Source organism: Stegodyphus dumicola, chromosome X2 (genome assembly GCF_044657685.1).
Source record: "Stegodyphus dumicola isolate Sdum_Otavi_A_Nest chromosome X2, ASM4465768v1".
In the NCBI taxonomy this organism is placed as follows: Eukaryota; Metazoa; Arthropoda; class Arachnida; order Araneae; family Eresidae; genus Stegodyphus; species Stegodyphus dumicola.
This window is the reverse complement of record NC_140781.1, coordinates 58,720,062-58,740,056: the sequence shown is the minus strand read 5'-3', so window position 1 is coordinate 58,740,056 and position 19,995 is coordinate 58,720,062. Positions and strand designations below refer to the sequence as shown.

Below are 19,995 nucleotides of genomic sequence, written 5' to 3'. Positions count from 1 at the left end.
TAGTTACTCCCGTGTGATTAATTACAGTGCGATAGCAATCTAGGTAAACTATGCTTATCATTTATACTATTGCGCTTCTTAATGACCTGATGGATATTGCATTTTTCCGGATACATGCGTTTTCTTAATATGCTGCTTCTAGTCCAATTGATTCCATTTAAGTTTTCTTGCTGTTTTATAAGCAATATCAATTTTTTTTATAAATAATGACTAGATAACCACTCTTTTGTTGGAGACTGGTTACGTACCTAATTCAAATCAATATATCGGAATTTTAATATTTTTTTTTTTCAAATTTTTGCTGTTTACAGACAGAACATAAAGTGGAATTTTCTCTGCAAAAAATTTAATGATTAGAAACGTTATGTTTTTCATCAGCGTGCTTCACTCTTAACAGTGACAGAAAGATTCAGTTAATAAGGCTAATTAGAAAGAAACCGTGAAAAGAAAAAAATGATCCCAAGCAGGATTTAGCAAAGAAGACAGGAATAATTCTACTTTATGCATATACAAAACTTCATTCTACTCTTCAGCCAAAACTGCAGACGGTACTATATGATATAACTACTATTTTATGGAACTCTTTTCTTCCAATTTCTCAATTAAGTTTAGTGTTAAGAAGAAAAAAAAAAAAAATAAAATAAAAAAAAAAAATATTTAACATTAAAAAGAAAATTATTATGATTTAATATTAATTTAAAAACTCTGTTTTAAATCAAACGTTTAGTAAATATTTATGCAAATGAGGCAGAAAGAAGAAAATGTTATTAGAGTACATCTCTAATAACATTTGCACCTCATATTGGAAATTTTTTTAGATATTTAATATGAATGATATGAAATGCATATCAATAAGAAATTTATATCTAATTAACTTTTAAAAAATTAAGTTTACTTGAATCATAGTTTTTTTTTTTTTTTTTTTTTTTTTAACCTAAGTATTCTGTGACTTTCATTCTACACGAATTTTAAACTGCAGGCTTAACAGCAAAACTCTTAAATGGTATAACAAAAAATTTCATCTGCGTGTGGTGTATTTTTCGGCTTCTGAAGATTATAAAAAAATAAGTAAATAACAAATAAATTTTTTGTAGATGTTGAGACAATGAGAAGGAAGTGATGTTTATAATAAAAGCTGCTCGACATCTACGAATTAAAATGAAGACTACTATTAAGTCTACTAATATAATCCGACTAATAAACTTCGGGTGCCTTATAAATGTTATCTGGAATTTATTGACACAATGAGTCATAATTTAATTTGTCACTAGGAATTATATTACAGAATGCTGCATTTTTTCAATAATAGTACCTTTTATTTTTATTCGGTGTCTGGAATTAAAATGTGTGCTCCGATTTAATTTTAAAATGTAACTAAACATTTTTTTACCTGCTTTTAGTCGGTGCTGTGACAAGAAGAGCTGTGGAAACAGAAACGAAACACCCTCCGATCCCGTGATAATTGACAGGTAGGACGTGTGTTTCTTGGTGTATATTTTTCCATTCGTTGTAAGTGCTTATTATTATTACATAGGATAAGGCTTGAATTAGATAGCTTCTGGTGAAAACATTAATGAAGAACGTGTCTGCTGATTTTCGTGCACTAAAAAATTCAGCTTTATCTAGCTTTAATTTTGCTAAAAATAGTAATGAAATGAGTTTATGAAGTAATTATTCCCTACACACTTTTGAGAAAAATCCCTAGTGGCAATATTAAAGGAGTCTGTCTTTTTCATGAGTAAAACTTAATTCTATTTAAAAATTATTCAGAACAAAACTTCTGTTTGAAAGCGACAATCTTCTTTTTTAAATTAAACCAATGCAATGTTAAACTGAATTTCATTATTTACCGTTACGTATTTATTGAAATAAGCGCCAGTAACCTGAAAATGATTGAACTGTATTAATTTTCTGTAAAGGATTTACCTATATGAAATATTCTTTCTCTGCATCAGTAAGTTCTGAAAGTTTTTGCAGAGAAAGAAGAAAAGAAATATATATATAAATGCAGTCTATCTCAAAGAAGAATTAGAATGTTTTGCTTTAGTATTCAGTTTCATGCTAACAAACCAAGGCACGACTGATTGTTTTTAGGTCAAGTGAGACTCAATTTAACACTGAAGTTCCCTATTTTAGATCTCTGAGTTAGCAACAAGTATCCATTTGTGGCTCCCTGTACTTTATGCATGAAATACTCTTCAATGTCGGCTTTTATGGGTTTGACGAAGAGGGATCCGGGAAATATCACCCTTATTAATATGTTGAAATGCGCTTTGAGAGGGGAATGCTAGTGAACAGCCCGACTCGTCAGTGATGATGACATTATCGCCACAATCATCAACAGCGACGAGGAAGGCCAACTCAAATGCCACGTGCCACCTTAATCCGCTGCACAGATAAGTCCTCTATTCCCTGCGCTCTGTACCACGCCTAATGATTTTCTTCACAACTCGGGTACTTAAACTCCTCATTTTTCGATCCTAGCAGAGAGTAGCTCTCTTTCATGAATACAATAAGCTTAGGGCTTTTGGCACAAAACATTCGACAGCTGGTGAATGGAACACGTTATTCCACTTGTGGCTTGTTGAGAATTGAAGAACCACTTCTGATTTTTCTGCGCTGTATAATTCACCCGTAGGTTTAAATATTTCCATAAGCATTTCGGAAGCTCCGTTTAATCGAATTTACATCGAAATTACGGTATTCAGAAAACTTAGTTTGATTCTGAAGGACTTTACGCGTTCAAAATAGTTAACGAATACTTTGCTATTTCGCTTTAGCGGATATGTGGAAGAATGATGATAAAATAGACTAAAACTTTTACCTTATGTTTTTAGTGAAAAATGATTCATTTGAATAAACAAAGAGTAACAATGAAATGTGTTTTTTATAGCAGTACTCCAAAATTTTTACTGAACTTTAAAGCTACAGAATAGCAACGAAGTAATTCCTGTTTTTCGTTTGTGAACGTACTATAAAATTTTACTAAATTCTAAAAGCCCCTCATTTTCAACATTAACTAATATAAAATTTTTCTGTAACTACTTTCCTTCCAAAGCGTAATAGAAAGCTTTCTGTGAGAAATTTCTTATTAATTTTAACTAATTATGCGTAAACCATAAAATTAGAAATAATTTCAGTTTTGAACTGTTTATTTTGTTTGTGTAAAATGCTGTCAAAAAATGAATATATTTCCTTAAACAGTTTTTAAATCGAGCTTTGACTAAGCAGAGCAAAATTAGCTTTTATATTTATTTCATAAACCAAAGGATATTGATAATTTAAATGTGCATTAACACATGCATTTACTTTAAAGATTATAATTCTGGATTATTGTCGTTGGTTAGCTAGCTTTTTAACATCGTACGACGCTTATTTTTAATAAATCTTGTATCATGACAATGGATCTCAATAATAAGTTATAGCTGTCAGATATTTTATTTACGAAATTGGAATATAAAATATGTTGACAAAAAATATAAATACATCCTGTATTTAATGAAAATATATTCGAAAACAATAATCTGAATTAAAATTCTGAACAAATTCTTCAATTAAACTGTTAAAAAAATTTAACAGTACTCTCCTGAATTAAATACATCAATCATAGTTAAAATTGAGCATTCATCAATGTTTATTTTAAACATCATTCATCAGTGCTTCGAACATGCATCAAACTTGCTTCAAACATCCATACATCCGTCAATGCATCGAACATCATTGATCAATGCTTATTAACACAAAACTAATATATATATATGTGATGTACCAGCTTTAGTCGTAGCTTAAATTATCAGACGATAAGTTTAAAAAAAAAAAAAAAAAAAAAAAAAAAAAAAAAAAAAAAAAAACAGGATCCATTTATTATTATTCAGGAGAAATAGCACTTACAAAATCAGATATCCGGAGTAAATAAAAATAATTACTAATAACTTTTTGTATGAAGTTTACTGCATCGTGACATTTAAGAAAAAGCCCCCGATATTCTTTTGCGAGTCCTTTTATAGCCTCTGGAAAGACGGAGCTTCAAAATAGTGACATCAGCCTCGTCAGCCAATCCAGTTCGCTTTAAATATTTCCAGAACATTCTATAACTGTACGTGTAGAAAAGGCGGGAAAAGCAACTTGACTACGGGGCTGTGGATTTAATTCCACGTACTTTCAAATAAGAGAACGTCGCCATTAAAAATGAAAAGAACATACAGTTAGAATTTTAAGTGTATTCTTGACTATGGAATTTTATTATTACAAATATATATATAATTTAACGATATTCCCCCGAATTAAATATACCAATCATAGTTAGAATTGAACATTCATCAAGGTTTATTGTAAACATCATTCATCAGTGTTTCGAACATGCATCAAACTTGCTTCAAACATGAACATGCATCAAACATGCATCGAGCATCATTAATCAATGCTTATTCATCAGTGCTTATATATATATATATATATATATATATATATACATTAGTTTTGTATATATGTATATTAGTTTTGTAATACAATTGGTTACGAAGCAATAATGGTAAAATAAGCTAGTCTATTAATAGCCATTTAAGCTATTATTATTATTATTATTATATAAATCTTCCAATAACTTACAGTTTTACATTTCTTATTAAAAAAATAATAAGCTTATTTTTTAAAGTCCTTAGTTTCTTTTAAATTGCTTAATATTAAATAAACAATCAAATAAGAACACTAATCGCGGCCACATCCAGCTCTTTTTTGATATTCATTCATTCGCCTGATCCCTAAATTCAGTACAAAAGGCCCTTTTCGCGCAGCAGATGGCTCTACAACTAGATCCAGTTACCCTGCCCTTACAGTACACCTCTACCCGCCCAGGCATCTATTTGGGAGCACTCTCCCCCTCCATGTCCCAGTTGCTCATTAGATGCCCAGAAGGGGCATCGCCGTCATAAAACGCTTTATATTCACGACAACAACAGTAGGAGGAAAATATGTCCGAATTTGCTTCAGTTTTAGTATTCTGAGTAATGCAGCTTTTAAAAGAGCGCAAGAACGGTTGATTATGTTGCCAAGAGCCAATGGAGTAATTCATGACACAATTATTAAATAGTGTGAAACTTTTTATAGCTAATTAAGAAATACAGATATGAAAATTAGCTTTAATAGCTCTAAAAGATTTTGATTGAAGGTCGTAATATAATCTTCTAGAATAATTTCTCGGCTTTGTTTGGGTAACCGATTGAGAAGATTTCTACGTCATTCACGTTCCATCTTCCAGACTTTTCTGTGTAAATGACATTAGGATTTATGTCCACCAACAAAGGGTCAGAGGAGACGCTAGTCAGTCGTCTAATTTGCAGAAGATTATTAAGATTATTAAATTTCCTATCAGGTACATATATGTGTCTTGAAGATTGGGTATTATCTGAAGAATATAACCCTCTGCGTCATACTAAAAGACTAAATAAACTAGAAAAATTTTGGGACATCTTTTGTAACAGCCAGAAGATTCTTTGTGATGGAACAGAACATAAATAATTTCTGTTGTCAAATTTTTTTATTTAATGTTGACACATTTCTTACTATAAAAAAATGATGCTAAACCAGCATTATCTTAATTTTTTCAAAGCAAATAAATAGTTTAATGGCTATTTACTTGTTTTTAAATATGGAAAAGTATTATAGTAACACATAAGGACATACTTACAGCATCTATATTTCCAGATACTTGGCGAAATACATTTTTTTTTTTTCTTATTACGTGCTCCGCCCTTAGGCACTACACGGAAGGAAAGGAATGCCCCGTGGAGGTCTTTTTTAAGGGAAACTGGATCGTATCCACGTTACACATCGGAAAAATCACGAAAACGCCCATGCAGCCAGCCCACTCAAACCCCGGACCGAACTACCAGTGTTCAGCGGCTTTTACCGCTCGGCCGCTGGTGGGCGGCGAAATACATTTAAATACTGAAAATGACAGTACGATTGTTTTGAATTTTCGAAGACAAATTTAAATATTTCCCAAGCAAAATGTCATACAGCACTTTATTTTAGATTTGATTATGAGGTTATTTTGTTATTTTTCTAATAGTCTATTTTTTGCTAATCTTTATTTATCATTTTTCATAACTAGTCAAGGTATGTTTCATAAAACATACGTAAAATGCTGCAATATAAATTACATAAATTTTAGCGTGAAAAATCAGCTATCGAAAACATTTTTTTCCGCCTATGTTGGAAATTATTTTAGAAGCTTGTAATCAGATTAAAAGATATTTATACAATTCAGGAAGGTTTTCAACTTATAATATAAACTAAAATATATTTTATATATATTGGCTTTCAGATTATCAAGATTTGCATTGAAGCACACCTGAATTGGCTCTCACTTGCCACTAAATGCTTAGAATTAATTGAGAATGTATTAACAGGGATCCAAGTTTGCCGTCTCTCAAACTTGTAGTCAAAAGACTACTTATATATCTCATAATGTAATTGATTTCTTTCTGCGAATAGAGCAATATTATATTAAAAATTACGCCATTTCAAAATAATGGTATTTTGCTTGAGTTCAGCTATATTCTACTAGAAAATGACTTAGATATTTCTCAGTTTTTGAGAAAAATCTTAGCTACAGCCGGAGTTTTCTATAAGACAATCTTCAATATTTCTTTACTATGAATAGAGGTTGCAATATCAGCAGGGAAGTCTATTAGTCACTGGATATTTCTTTTAGCATTAATAAGACTAATACTGATATTAGTTACAAAATACACATCGTTCATTGGGACCTTAGTCTCATTGGGAAAAATAAATGTCCATGCCCACTGTCAAAACACGCATAAGAAACATCTGAGGCTGAAGCATAAGTCCAGCATCTAGTTAACGTAAACTGAAAAAAATGGATTTATATATAAATTTTTAGTATACGAGATATAAAGTTCGGCCAGTCGGAAACCTGAAAACATATAACATTTCAGATTTCTGTTCTCATTTATTTTTAGAAATGTAGAGGATAATAAGATTTCCGGTTCCAAATTATATAAAAATGTAAAATTTATGGGAAGATTTCAGGTTAAATTTCAGTTACGAAGTTACTGCAAAGTTTGACATTTAATCAATAATTACCTTGTAGTATTTAATAATTTTAGCCCACGATTATGTTTCTGTAGTAAACTTCTTTAACGATAAGCTTTTACTTTAAAAATGTATTTTTCATTAAATGCTGAACGCAAAATGTACTCCGTTGATTTAAATGAACTTAAATGCGATTAAAGAATATTTATTTTTCGTTTACCCACTTATCAAATTTTACTCTTTTTCCATTTGTTATATTTCGTTAAATTTTTTGCAATATATTCATTTCGATTTGACATATTTTATTTCTTATCTGTCTAAGATAAATTTTATTTTACTATTATTCTTTGCTAATATAAATAATTGAAATAGTTAATATTTATTATAATATAAAACCATATAACCTATTTATCTGTATAAAGATTTATTTATATAATTTTATTATCTATATTAATATATTTATATATGTAAAATATAACATAGTTCTGTTAAACACACATACGCACGTAGACTATAATAGCGTTCCGTAGAGCTACGCCACTTTTAATTTTAGAAATTAACACTATTTGACACCGAAAAATTCATACAAGCAAACACTTTGAGCATAGCATTGAGATAAATATCCATATTGGTGTACTATAATATTTTCCTTTGTGAATTAGGCGTAACAACAAACGTTTAGCTAAAAAACACCCTTGTTTTACTCATTCAAAAAACACATTGCTACTGTTGCTAAATTTTGAGAAAAATAAAACATTTTAGAAGATAATTCAGAAATGCAAAGCAAATATGCTATTTGCGAAGGAAACTAAATTTTCAACCAAAAATTCTACGAAATATACGAATAAAACTAACTTTCTACAATAGTTCATCTCATATATATTTGTATAAATAATATGCATATTTCTGAAAGAAGTTTAAAAAAACTGATCCTCTATTGTGCAAATATTAAAAAAAATCATTAAAATATATTCGCCACTGTCAGTTAACCTAGAGTCTTCAACAGGCGCGAAAATTAGAATAATTGCATATATTTAGTCTTGTCCTTGAAGTATATGGTCTTTCTTTGTTGAATTTTACTGAAATTCTGTAAACACAAGATTTTCTTCTTAATTGCCTCTACTTTGCTGCTTATTCAATAACACGTTTTGCACGGTTATTTTCTTAATTTTCAACAGGGCCCACCAGCGGCCGAGCGGTAAAATCGCTGAGCACTAGTAGTTGGATCTGGTGTTTGAATCCCGGCGAACGGGCTGGTTGCATGGGCGTTTTCGTGGTTTTGTGTAACTTGTGTGCGAGCAAGTTTTCCTTAGAAAGCCCTCCGCGAAGGCATACCTCTCCTTAGGCAGATAGTCCTCTAATGCTTTGCCATAAATAAACCAAACTAAACCTCACTTTAAAAAACTTCTTAAAATTGTAGCTTTTTGATGTCACTTTTCTGACATTTTTATTTATTTATTTGTCTTTTAATAGCTCAAATGATTCTTCCGACAATCTTCTTTTTTTAAATTTTAATGAATTAGCTATTTTTTCGTACCCATTTTCTGTAGAATTCCATTTTAAAGAATGTTATAAAAGAATAATTGCACTGAATTCCGCTTAGTGTGATATGTATTCCTTGAATTTTTATGTATTCATTTAATTTTTTAATATACGTATTTACGGTAGGTTTCACATTAATAATTAGGAAGAAACTTAAAATGATCCAGTAAACACTTGAGTTACTTCTAACAAAAGAACATTTTTATTTGTTTCATACGGTTTGTAGTTTATTACTCAAAGTGCAGAAAACAATCTACATTATGGATGTAGCTGTACTGAACTGTTTAAGAAATTGTACAATATAACTTATGTTTCTCAAATTTAACCATCATAAGTCGAATGGAATGATGAAATGTATATTCGAAACTGTTATTGTATTTTCTCATCACCTGAGCTTTCGATTAACTGAATGCCCCCTCATCTCCCTTCAGTTTCTGCTCATGGAGGTTCCACTGCATTACAATGCGCAAAGAGAAAAAATATAAAGAAACATCCATACAACCAGACAATTCTGTTGGGAATCAACCCCGTAACAAAACTACAAGTATTCTGTAATCTTATCCTCTGAGCCACTTGTGAGCTCTATTTGCTTTAGATAAATTCATAAAGTGTTACATCGCCAAAGGACGATGCATACTCCAAGTATGGTAACCCCATAAAAATAACATTGGTTCTGTAGACTGCTGCTCACCCGCTAGGAAACGATAATGGGTCGCGTGCCAGGAAGCCTTTATCAGACAGCAAATCGACACCGACGACCGCTCAGCCTCGCGTCCTCACTTGTTACATCAAAGACCCTCTCAAATTCGAATCCCCCGATTTGAGAGTCCCGCTTTAGCTCGACTGAACTGGCATCTCTCCCAGCCTTCTGGACCTCAGTGGTTTCCTTTAGCTGGCTGTCACAAAGACTCAACTGATAACTGGAGTCATTACTTATACTGAAATTAAATTATTAATTTAAAAGCAGAAATTAATTGAACTCCAGGGAGAAATTATTACCATTTCAAGCATTCCAAATTTTGTTGTAATTTCACTTTTCATAAATATTTCTTAAATTAGAGTAAAAAAAAATTGATACAACAGTGGGAGAAAAATTTCGTATGTTTTTTTACCTATCATTTCGCAAGGCTATTCGCTGCAGTAGCGCTTATGTAAGTGCAATTAATATACTCACTTCTAATCAGGAAGTTTTACTGTACCGCGTCTTCTGATTGTAACACTTTTACACCGGCTACATTTTTAAAAACCGCTGCGTGTTGAACTATTCGTATACGTATACAGAAGAAAATTTAGTAAATTTAAAGCATGTTTGCTTTTCAGGATTTATGAATGACAAGCGTATGAAAATATTTATGTCATCAGTTTATATCCTTCATGTCAGTGCTATATATCTTTCATACCATAGCTTGGATATAATACGGTTTGACTAGACGACTATCCAGAAGTCAATGCATTTAATTCTGCTAAGCGCACTTTCTAAAGTAAATGAATTAAAAAAATGGAGCTAAAAAATTGAATCAGAGAAAGCTTTGAGCTTTCCTGAAATTTTCTTTGAAAATCTTACGTAATTTGCAGAGATGATTTCATGTTTAAAGTTTCTTTCAATCCGAATTTTCGGATTTTTAAAAGACAGATTTAGTCTTAATTTTACCTTTTGCCGTTTGAAATATTCTCTCAAAACAAGGAAATATTGTGGCAGGCAGCTCAGATTCAACAGAAGCATTTTTCTTCTATTCAACCTGTTCGAAAGGAGGAATAAAAAGCTAAGAAATCAGACTTCCCTGAACTGTCAATCTTTCATGTTATATAAATCTAAGCATTAAAGATACGAAGACTGGGGAGAAATTAGGCAAAGTACCATGCTTTTAATACAGCCCAATACTCAGAAGTTTATATAATAACGATGAGGAATTTTTAACTACCCTTGAAAACATCATATTCGTTGAAATAGATATAAGACACAAAACTACTTTCGTGGCCTAATAATTAATTTGTTAACTGAAAACAAGTCAGTTTGCCTTTAAATGTACGAAAATAAACTCAATTTTTCTGTTAAATGAAACGTTTCAAATATTTAAAAATAACGTCCTTGTTCCGTATTATCGTTAAGTGAACACAAACATGGATGATTTTCGTAGGCTGATTTTTTTCCTTTCTTTAAACTCTTTTTATCCATGAATTCTGTTTTGTAACTTCTAATAGATATACTATCGTATGAATGAATTGAATGGTCGTGCATGGACCCTCTCCACTTCTCTATAGAGCATGGAACGCAATGCTCCATTAAGCTCAGCAGAGGTAAAAGATATTCTTTTACAGAATTTCTTGGCGTACCGTTTCTGAGACAGTTGTTTGCGAACTGGGACGTGGTCCCCCGCGGTTTACTTTCGCACGCCTTTCTGTCTCAGAAGGGTACTGTCAAGGCAAGTAGGACGCATCGCTAGGGAAAGCGACCCGGTGTGAATAAAATAGAGAAGTGGCAGCGGAATTTTTCTTTCTGCCACCGTATAAAAGGAATTGTAGAAACTCCACTTTCGTATTAACTTCCAAGAAATTGAGCAATTTGGGTGAAATATCTCCGTCTAAGGACTCATCTTTGAAGTATATAAAAATAATTCTTTGTGACAAAATTGAGGGCTTTCATTCAATAACACTTCTGCTTAACTCCTTTCGGTAACTCCTATCATGAGTTTACGTCAAGTTAACCCATATCGGCGCGCGAAACATTTCTTTTAAATCTAAATTAAATGAATATTTTAAGTCACATATGCTATAATCAAAGATATTTTTTATATTATTCCAGGTGAAAGGGAAAAATATTATTATAAAAAATCATAATATATGTGTGCGTATTAATACAGTCTAACAGGGATGAAAATTTTATGTAATATAAATCAATAAAATTATTTTTAACTTCTGTTTTATAGATCTGTCGCGATGAAAACCTAGAGGTTAGTTTACCGCGAAGAAAAATAACAAAATCCTCTTACTATCGAATTTAAAAATAATATAAATCTTAATTTTACTTAATTTTCGTTTTCTTCTTGGATTTCAAATTCAGTTTTAAAGAATTTCAGTTGCATCATAACCTAAACAAAACGTGCATTTCAAAAGCTCTGTTAGTTCTGCTGGGAGGAAGTAAGTTGATTTTAAATTATTTAACCAACTTTCAAATCATTTGAACACTTGAAAATACGTTTAACATTCAGTAAATCTCATGTTTCATGTTCCTGATTTATGTATTCATCGACAATAACGTAAATGAGGATGTGTTTAAATCCTACATACTCTCTCTGAATGGTGAATTTCCTTTTACGCTCTTCAAAGAATTGCTGTAATTACCATTTGCTATTTTTATGTAAATATAGGATTCAGTGATTATGAGATAAAATTAAAACTCTAGTACCACAATACAATTTGATAAAATATGAGATTCTATCGAACTTAAAATTCAGAACTGTGCTAAAATAAATGAAGCATGCTTTCCTTTCAAGAGAAGGGTGTATCAGAGAGATTTATTTCAAGTATTAAAATAGTCATAAGCTATTTGGACTTAATGGTACTTACCAAAAATATGCGTTGCTTCACTGTCTTACATAAAAGAAAACGAAAACTTTACTAATAATTAATTGTCATTAATTAAAAAGAATTATCATTAGTCATGTCACTTTTTCAAGAATTATTACTTGTAATTAAATTGTCAAGCACAATTGTATTATTTGCATATACAGTCATTTTTACTAAAATTTAAATAGCACTGACGTGCATTTAAAATGAACATAAAAACTGTTCAAATTATGAGACATGTTATAAGTTATGCTTGAAATTTAGGCACAAGATAGGGTTTTAGTACAAAGCAAACTGATGTGGGTAGTTTTATTAAGACTTAATTACTTATTTCTTTACATATTCATTCATTTATATATTAGTTTTTGAAATGCTAAGATGTTTACGTTCGTGATACATAATCAATTCGAAAAAAGCTATGCATAGCATTGTCTTACTAAGTGCATATTTTAAATTTTAAAACGGGCATAATTGTATTGCGCATATGAATTTAAGAAGGAAGGAAAAATGGAATGGGCAAAAGTACTTCATAAAGCCTAACTTCTAAGACTCACGAAAACCGCTTCTTCGTTGCCACAATACATCCATTTCAGTAGTGCCTCCAAGCAAATTTCTGTTTAATTATTGATGAATTAAAAAGCTATCATTAAGTAAATTATAAATTTTTTCGTCTTCTTCAAACTTTTGCTTTCATTTATGGATAGCAGGCTTCTATTTTCCCCCTCCCCTCTTTTAACATTTGAGATGTGTGTCATTTCTTTCTCTCTTTTAATGCTATAGAAAAATATAAACATTTCAATTCAAATTAAAATATCGATCATTCTGCGTAGTATTAAATTTTGAATTGCATTTTAGAATTCGAAATATTATAACAAAGTTCGCCTTTCCAGAGTTATTAAAGGAAACCGGAAGAGCTAATTTCGTATACACATTTCGCAGGCTAAGGAAAAGATGGTTTCCTCTTGTCTCAGAGTTTGAATTCTCCGTAAATTAGAGTAAAAAAAAATCTTCCGCTTCATTTTCCTGCAACTGAAAAAGGATCCAGGAAGCACGGCAGTTTCGCTAAGGACAGCGAGAAGCAAACATTATTTTCCCATAAAATAGTTTAATGAGGCTAAAACGTCTTCAGAAGAAAGTAAAACGGATATTCTTCTGTGGAAGGTCTCTGGGAACTGCCGATAAGAGCACGCCCTCCCTTCTTGCGCAAGCACCGTGACTCCGGCTGCTCAACAAATGAATTTTAGTCAACGTTCAATGGCAATTAGGGGAACTATTGTTAAAAGAAAGCGTCGCGCTGCTCTGCCATGAAGAAGCTAAAGTTAGATTCGAATTCCCCTACTTGGTACGGGGCCCACCCCAGGCCGGGGTGTGTCAATCTTCCTAGCACCCCCGGGACGCGAATCGGTATCTTTGTGGGCCAAACTTCTGGCTTGGGCCCATGTCCGTGAAGCGTGACCACAGTGAGCGGTGGGAGTAGGTCCAAAATTCGCTCCTGAACGGCTAAGATAGTGTCTTCTAGTAACCTGGGCATCCAGAAATTTTCCCCCTCCTCCAGCTTCCAAGCATAGGCTTCCCACCAGTACCTGAAGAGTAGCGTATGTGTACTTGTTTGCCATCCCAGTCGATATCGCTGCCGCATAAAATATGATACCTTGGGGAAATCTAAGCTGTTCCTGTTATTTTGCCAATAAGTTTGGCTGCCACACGAATGTCTTCAACTTAAGAAATTCTTCGAATTTGTTAACATCCTGCTTCCTATACAGCTTCGTATCCCCCTCACTTTATGGTTTATTTCTATGTCTTTATCTCTGGAGAGTGAATCGGTTTTAGAATAATGCTTTAGAAAGTTGAGTCTGATTTCTTTTTTACGTCTCGCTTAAAAAAATTATTCTTTGTATAAATGTGCACTTGAGAAAGTATTTGACTGGTGAAAAGTTTATCCAAAAAGGGTGCTTATTTGTTAAACGACTGAAATACGAACCTTATTAAAATTTATATCAGCAATTTTCATTTTTCTTAGAAAAATCACAATTAAAACTAAAATACTCTCTTAGAGAATTTTTTTATAATTACAGCCCTTTTATTAATTGATACACTTAAGGAAGCGAACATTTATGTAAAAATTATCAATTATTAAGAAAAAAATTCCAGAATTATGCTACAGTAAATTACAGATTTCTGGATTACTTTTCTACACCTTTCAGCTTTCAATAATGTTTCATTCTTTATCTTGTAGCTTATCAAGTTTTCGATTTTCCTGACACGTGTCTTCAACTCAGTCCTCTGCAGCACACACATTAAGCATTTTACAAAAAATGTAGAACTCTCCATAATGGCATCTATTACGGTAGCGCTTAACATCAGCAGGGATCACATTAACTGCCATTAAAGTTTATACCTTTCAAAGCATTTTAGTTTTGAGAATGCAACTGTATAACTTTTCTTAGAAATACCCAGATATGTGATATATAAACTTTCAAAAAGAAAGAAGGACATCTTAGGTTCGGGTATTAGGGACGTTTACACCTAGAACTGCATAATGTACTGCTCAAATTTCATAAAACTAGTATCAGTTAACTGCAAATATACTGCAGAATCTCTGAATATATTACTGAAAGCTTATTATTAAACTAATTTATTTATCATGCATAATTTCATAATCATGAAAAATGATATACATTTCTCAGAACAGATGCGAACACCATACTTATCAGAATATGTGAAATAAAATATTTTTGATCAATGGGAACGACTGTTTTCAGAAAAGTTATTTAAGGTTCTTGAATTATCACTGGAGATATTGATTGAGATGCTGAAAGGGGCTGGAAAACTGTTTGAAAAATATGCTAAGAGCATATGTTTTTGAAAGGGAAATGTGACATTTGTGTAATATGTGTGAGGTAATTGTATATAGAATATATGTACCTCATATCATTATATCTTGTAACAGTTGCCCTGCATTTTATTTAAAAAATTCATTAGGGAAACAGTACATTAATTACTTTTTTATTTTATTTTTATTGTTATATATTTCTTTCGCCAAACCAATATGTTCTTCACCGATCTGAAATAGTACAATCCTTTACTGAAAGCATCATTTACGCAATTTTATTATGGATGTAACATTGTATACCGCAAAATAATCCGAAATTATCAGTCTTTGAAATACACGTTTTTCGGAGAGGTATTTCGTTAAAGGGCCTTTTTATTGCATTTATTATTTAAAAGATTTCGTGGGATTTTTTTCTAAATAATGTTTCTAAATAATTGCTTGCTGAATTTCAAATTTTCGCCAAATATTGTGGATAAAGAATCACAAATTTGTATTAGAAATTTCGATTTTTTTTAGACTGAACCCAGTGACTTCAGATAACTATGCCATTTACAAGATTTTAATCGCATCACGAAATAACTTCATGGTTTCCCTATTTCTTACATGTAACTTGACGCACACATTTAAAAAAAATTCTGTTTGTTTCTATTTTTTTCATTACACTCTAGTTCAGGGTATTCTACAATATATTTTAGATAAATTATATACTGGATTTATTGCTGCATGAGCTATACTCATACGCTGGATCATTGAAAAATTATGCTCTTACTGGCATTTCATTGAATAGAGAAATGGATGTTTTATCATGAATATGTATTTCAAAGCCATTTGAAATAATAGTTATACTACCGAGTATTCTGTTTAACATGTATTATTATGTGCATAGGCCCTTACAACATACAAAGAAGGGGCAGAAGAAGAAAAAGCTAAAATGGCAGCAAAATTACAAGAAATTGCATAACTAACAGATGGAAGAGAAGCACTTAAAATTTAAATTTAAAATTAAGAAAAATTCCATTCTGAATCGTCATTAGATTCACATTTCAAAAGAATAAGATAGTGGATCATCATCTTCAAAGAATAATAATGTTTTATGTTGCCTTTTTCTCCTTTGAAGAAGAAGGATGTCTGGCAGATTCTGTTGAAATGTGTAGAATTTAATGAAGTTATTAAAATTTAAATAAATAGCTATCGAAATGTTTTAAATCGAGACATCTAAAGGTTATTTATAAAACTAATACATATCTAAAATCGAATTTTGCTAAATTTTAAATGAAACAAAACTTTTCATTACTCAATGAAATTAATAAAACAGTACTGGGGAATTTTCAGTATTTCTGTATGGAACATATTATTATCAATCTTAATTAGTACGTTCTGTGCCTTGCGGAATTATCTCTTTTTACGAAAGCTTTGTAGATTTTCAATAAAAATATATTGATCCGTAATCAGAATTGTACAGTATTAAGTTTAAAAATGTCTCATATGTAACTAGTTACCAGTCGTAATAAAATTTCGAAAAGTTTATTTATAGCAGTGTAATGAACTAATATATATATACTGCGTTAAGTTAAAAAAGAAAAAAGCACTTCATCTGAGAATAATTGAAATCTTTCTTTCACCGGAATATGAGGAAGAACTACAAATAGCCCAGAAATTAATATATACATAAAAAGCTGAAAAGAAAAGACACTGGATTAAAAGAAAATCCTTCTCCGTACGTCTTCAAAAAACGAAATTAAAAATCAAAATTTACTGAAATGTTATTTAAGGAAAGACTAAAAACCAAATATAGTTAAAGTTAAAAAATAATAAGAAAAGCTATAAGAAATCACTAATGCATTTCAGGCATTTCAATTTAAATTTGAATTTCAGATTTAAATCGCTTTTTAAATACTTAATAATACAGACGTTACACTTAAAAGTCTTTAATACAGACACTGTAGTTAAAAAAAAAAAAATATCAAAATTGTCTTATTCAGTTGAAACATTTTATGATAAAAACATTTTAAATAAGATTAGAAGGTGGAGAAACGATTTGAAATAAAAATTTCGTAAATTCAAATCTCTGATTCATTCAAATACTGCGCATTTTCTGAATCACTCCCTCAGGAAAATGCGCTATCTGAAAATTGCGATTTAAGCCGCTATATAGTTTCATTTTATATATCAATTGTTGAGGCGAACGAACAAAACCCATCTTTTCCAATTGCGATCATTGCGAGCTGTGCTTCCCAATAAGGAAGCTATCTGGTCAGTCTAAGGCAGTCGCCTCTTGTGGATATGTCTCTGAGGATCGATCTTCTTGGTTGTTAGGTCACCATATTGTCCACACTCCCTAGAAGCCACTATCAGTCGGTCGTCCGCCAGCCCTACCGCCGCTTAGGGGCTATTTCTGCATTGAGAATGGACTCGCTTAAGCCTAACCCCCGCGGATTACTGATGAAAATGTTGCGTGGAAGATATCATTCACTTCAAGCAAGGTTACGGTCTTGCTTAATTGATTTCGTTAAGTGCGATTTATATAAATTGTGTGAGCTGAGCGCAAAAGCAATTCTTACTCAACATTTAGAATTTTATTCCAAACTTTAATTATCCCGAGTGATTGCGATGCAAATCAGTGAGGAAATGTTGTGCATTATTGGTGAAAAGTGTTACAAATTTAAGTTTGAAACTAAATACTGTAGAGGAAAGAGAATGCTTTTTACATACTTTCAAGCTTGAAATGAGCAAACGGATTATTTCTAGAAGCTCATACTTACGTTTGTCAAAAGAAATTATTCTGTATGTTTTTCGTAATCGACGAAGCGCTTATAAATAACTTAAAAAGCTTGTTTTTTGTGTACGTAAAATTGTGCATTACGTATTATATGCTTATCTAAGACATTTAAAACACTTTCTTTGATATTTGGCTTCATTTATTAGAGTTTTAAAAGACGTTACAAATAATTCTGATTACTTAGGAAGTCAGTGAGGCTCGAACTTGTACTGCGAATTTTCTACTTAAGAGAAGTTCGTTTATATGTGGTTAAGAGTATTTAGAGTACTAAAAGTTGGCGTATGTGTAAAATATGCTACATTTTACATAGTATATAACATTTTAAAAGAATGAATACATGTACAATTTTTCATTCTCCTTTTCTTTTGATCAAAGAATAATTTCTTTACTTTTCATAAGAAACCTCATATTTTTCTTAATTAGGAAAGCCCAAATCTCTAAGATTATTTAAAGGGAAACAGAACAAAATTTTCTTCAAAGAAATAGTTTAAATAATTACTAATGGAAACTTCTATACAAGATAACCTTCGCTTGCTTTGACATAATTTGTTGAGCAAATAAACAAACAATCATTTTTACGAACGCACATATTTCGCGCGAATATATACATAAAAAAAAATTTGAACACTTGAGTACATGCCAATAAAGAATTTCAGAAATTAAGAAACACAATAATGAAATAAAGGATATACATAATGCAGTAAAGCAATTAAGTTATACAATATGAATGATATGCTAAGATTTTGCTTACATATTTTAAGTTTTTTTTTTTTTTTACATTTTTGATGCATTCTTTTCATAGCTACTTTAGTTTATGTTTACATGAATGTGTATGCGTATATGTGAATGTACATGCTTCAACGTGAAACAGAGAAATCAACAACTGTGTACAAACCTTCAAGTAAATCTGCCGAGACAAAGGGGCAGACAGATTAATAAGATAGACACACTTTATTTTTTTATATACCTTTCTTGCTTTCGGAAGAAATCAATAATGCTGTTAACATGAGGGTTTATTTTTCTTACTATCTCAAATATCTGTTGCTGTGGCTAATACTGTCTTTTCTTCCTGTTTACATGTGAAAATAAAATTTGTTAAAAAAATTGCGCTAAAATTTAGGTAAAAGTTTAATTATATGATGCAAATCAAAAATATCGGGCACAGAGCTAATCGAATGTAACGATTTAAATCAAAATCAATCATTTTGATTAATAATAATTTTGTTTGGAATGAGACACAGATGAAACTTTTACTTTCCCAAATTCGTTAATTAGTTAAAAGCGGTTTAAAAAAACTGCGGTTCGGAACATAAAGAAGTGAATATAGATATTTATTAATTCGTCTGAACAACAAAGAAAGCAGAACTCTGCCAATCTTAAATTTTCAAGTTTGCAGTCTTCAGTTCTAAGTCTTCTATCTTTATGCATTGCGTTCAAAAAACTTTATTAACTATTATATTAAAACTTTATTAAACTTCATTTTTTGGGCTTTATTTCCTTAAATATTAATTCCAGGCATGCCCTTTCAGTTGAAACGTTTGTCAAAATAAGGCAAAGAATTTTATGTAACAGTTTCACCAAGATGAGTGCAAAGGCTCTGTAAATATAATGCGCTAATAGTTTAAAATGTACAGTTAATAAAATGTTTTCTTTAAATGCAAAAGTTTCACACTTTTATGTACAGCATTCGCGCTGATATTCAAGACTAAATTTATACATTTAAATCAATTTTTAATGATTGTTATCTATCAAAATTCAACGCAATTTCGGAAACAAAATCAAAACATGATGTTATTTCTTAAATATACATTCGTTTCGGCGCTTGCGTTATTACTTTTAGGGCTGATCTTAAGAAACTATTAATTCAAACATGAAGGAAAATTTTGCCTCTAAGTGTATGGAACATTCATTATAGTAAGCATTTTTAATATTACATTGATCGGCCGTTTTGTTCTAACGAAATCTTAGGAAATTTTATTTTCTGTATTCGAATGCTTTCTTTATAAAACTGTTTTTAAAGAAAACTTTGAAAGGAAAGTAAAATAAAGGCAACAAGTAACTTTAAAAGAAGAAGAGAAGATTAAAGTTGAGCATGAAAATATATTGCTTATGTTGCGTAGAATATATAAAAAATTAGTGAAATTGTAATTTTAATGCACCAGTAAACAATAAAGGATTTAAGACTTTCCCAATTCTGTAATTTAATGCATCTTTTAAT

At 31.0% G+C, this 19,995-nt stretch overlaps 1 protein-coding gene across 3 annotated transcripts in view; it reads left to right on the top strand.

Moving 5' to 3' along the window:
* The window catches only part of kn (EBF transcription factor knot), a 386,251-nt gene that overhangs the window by 103,037 nt on the left and 263,219 nt on the right, over positions 1-19,995 (top strand). For all 3 annotated transcript variants that reach the window (XM_085809758.1, XM_085809759.1, XM_085809757.1), the window contains exon 6: positions 1,401-1,469. In XM_085809758.1, coding sequence (XP_085665884.1) covers positions 1,401-1,469 — 69 coding nt within the window. The remainder of the gene's footprint in view (positions 1-1,400; positions 1,470-19,995) is intronic.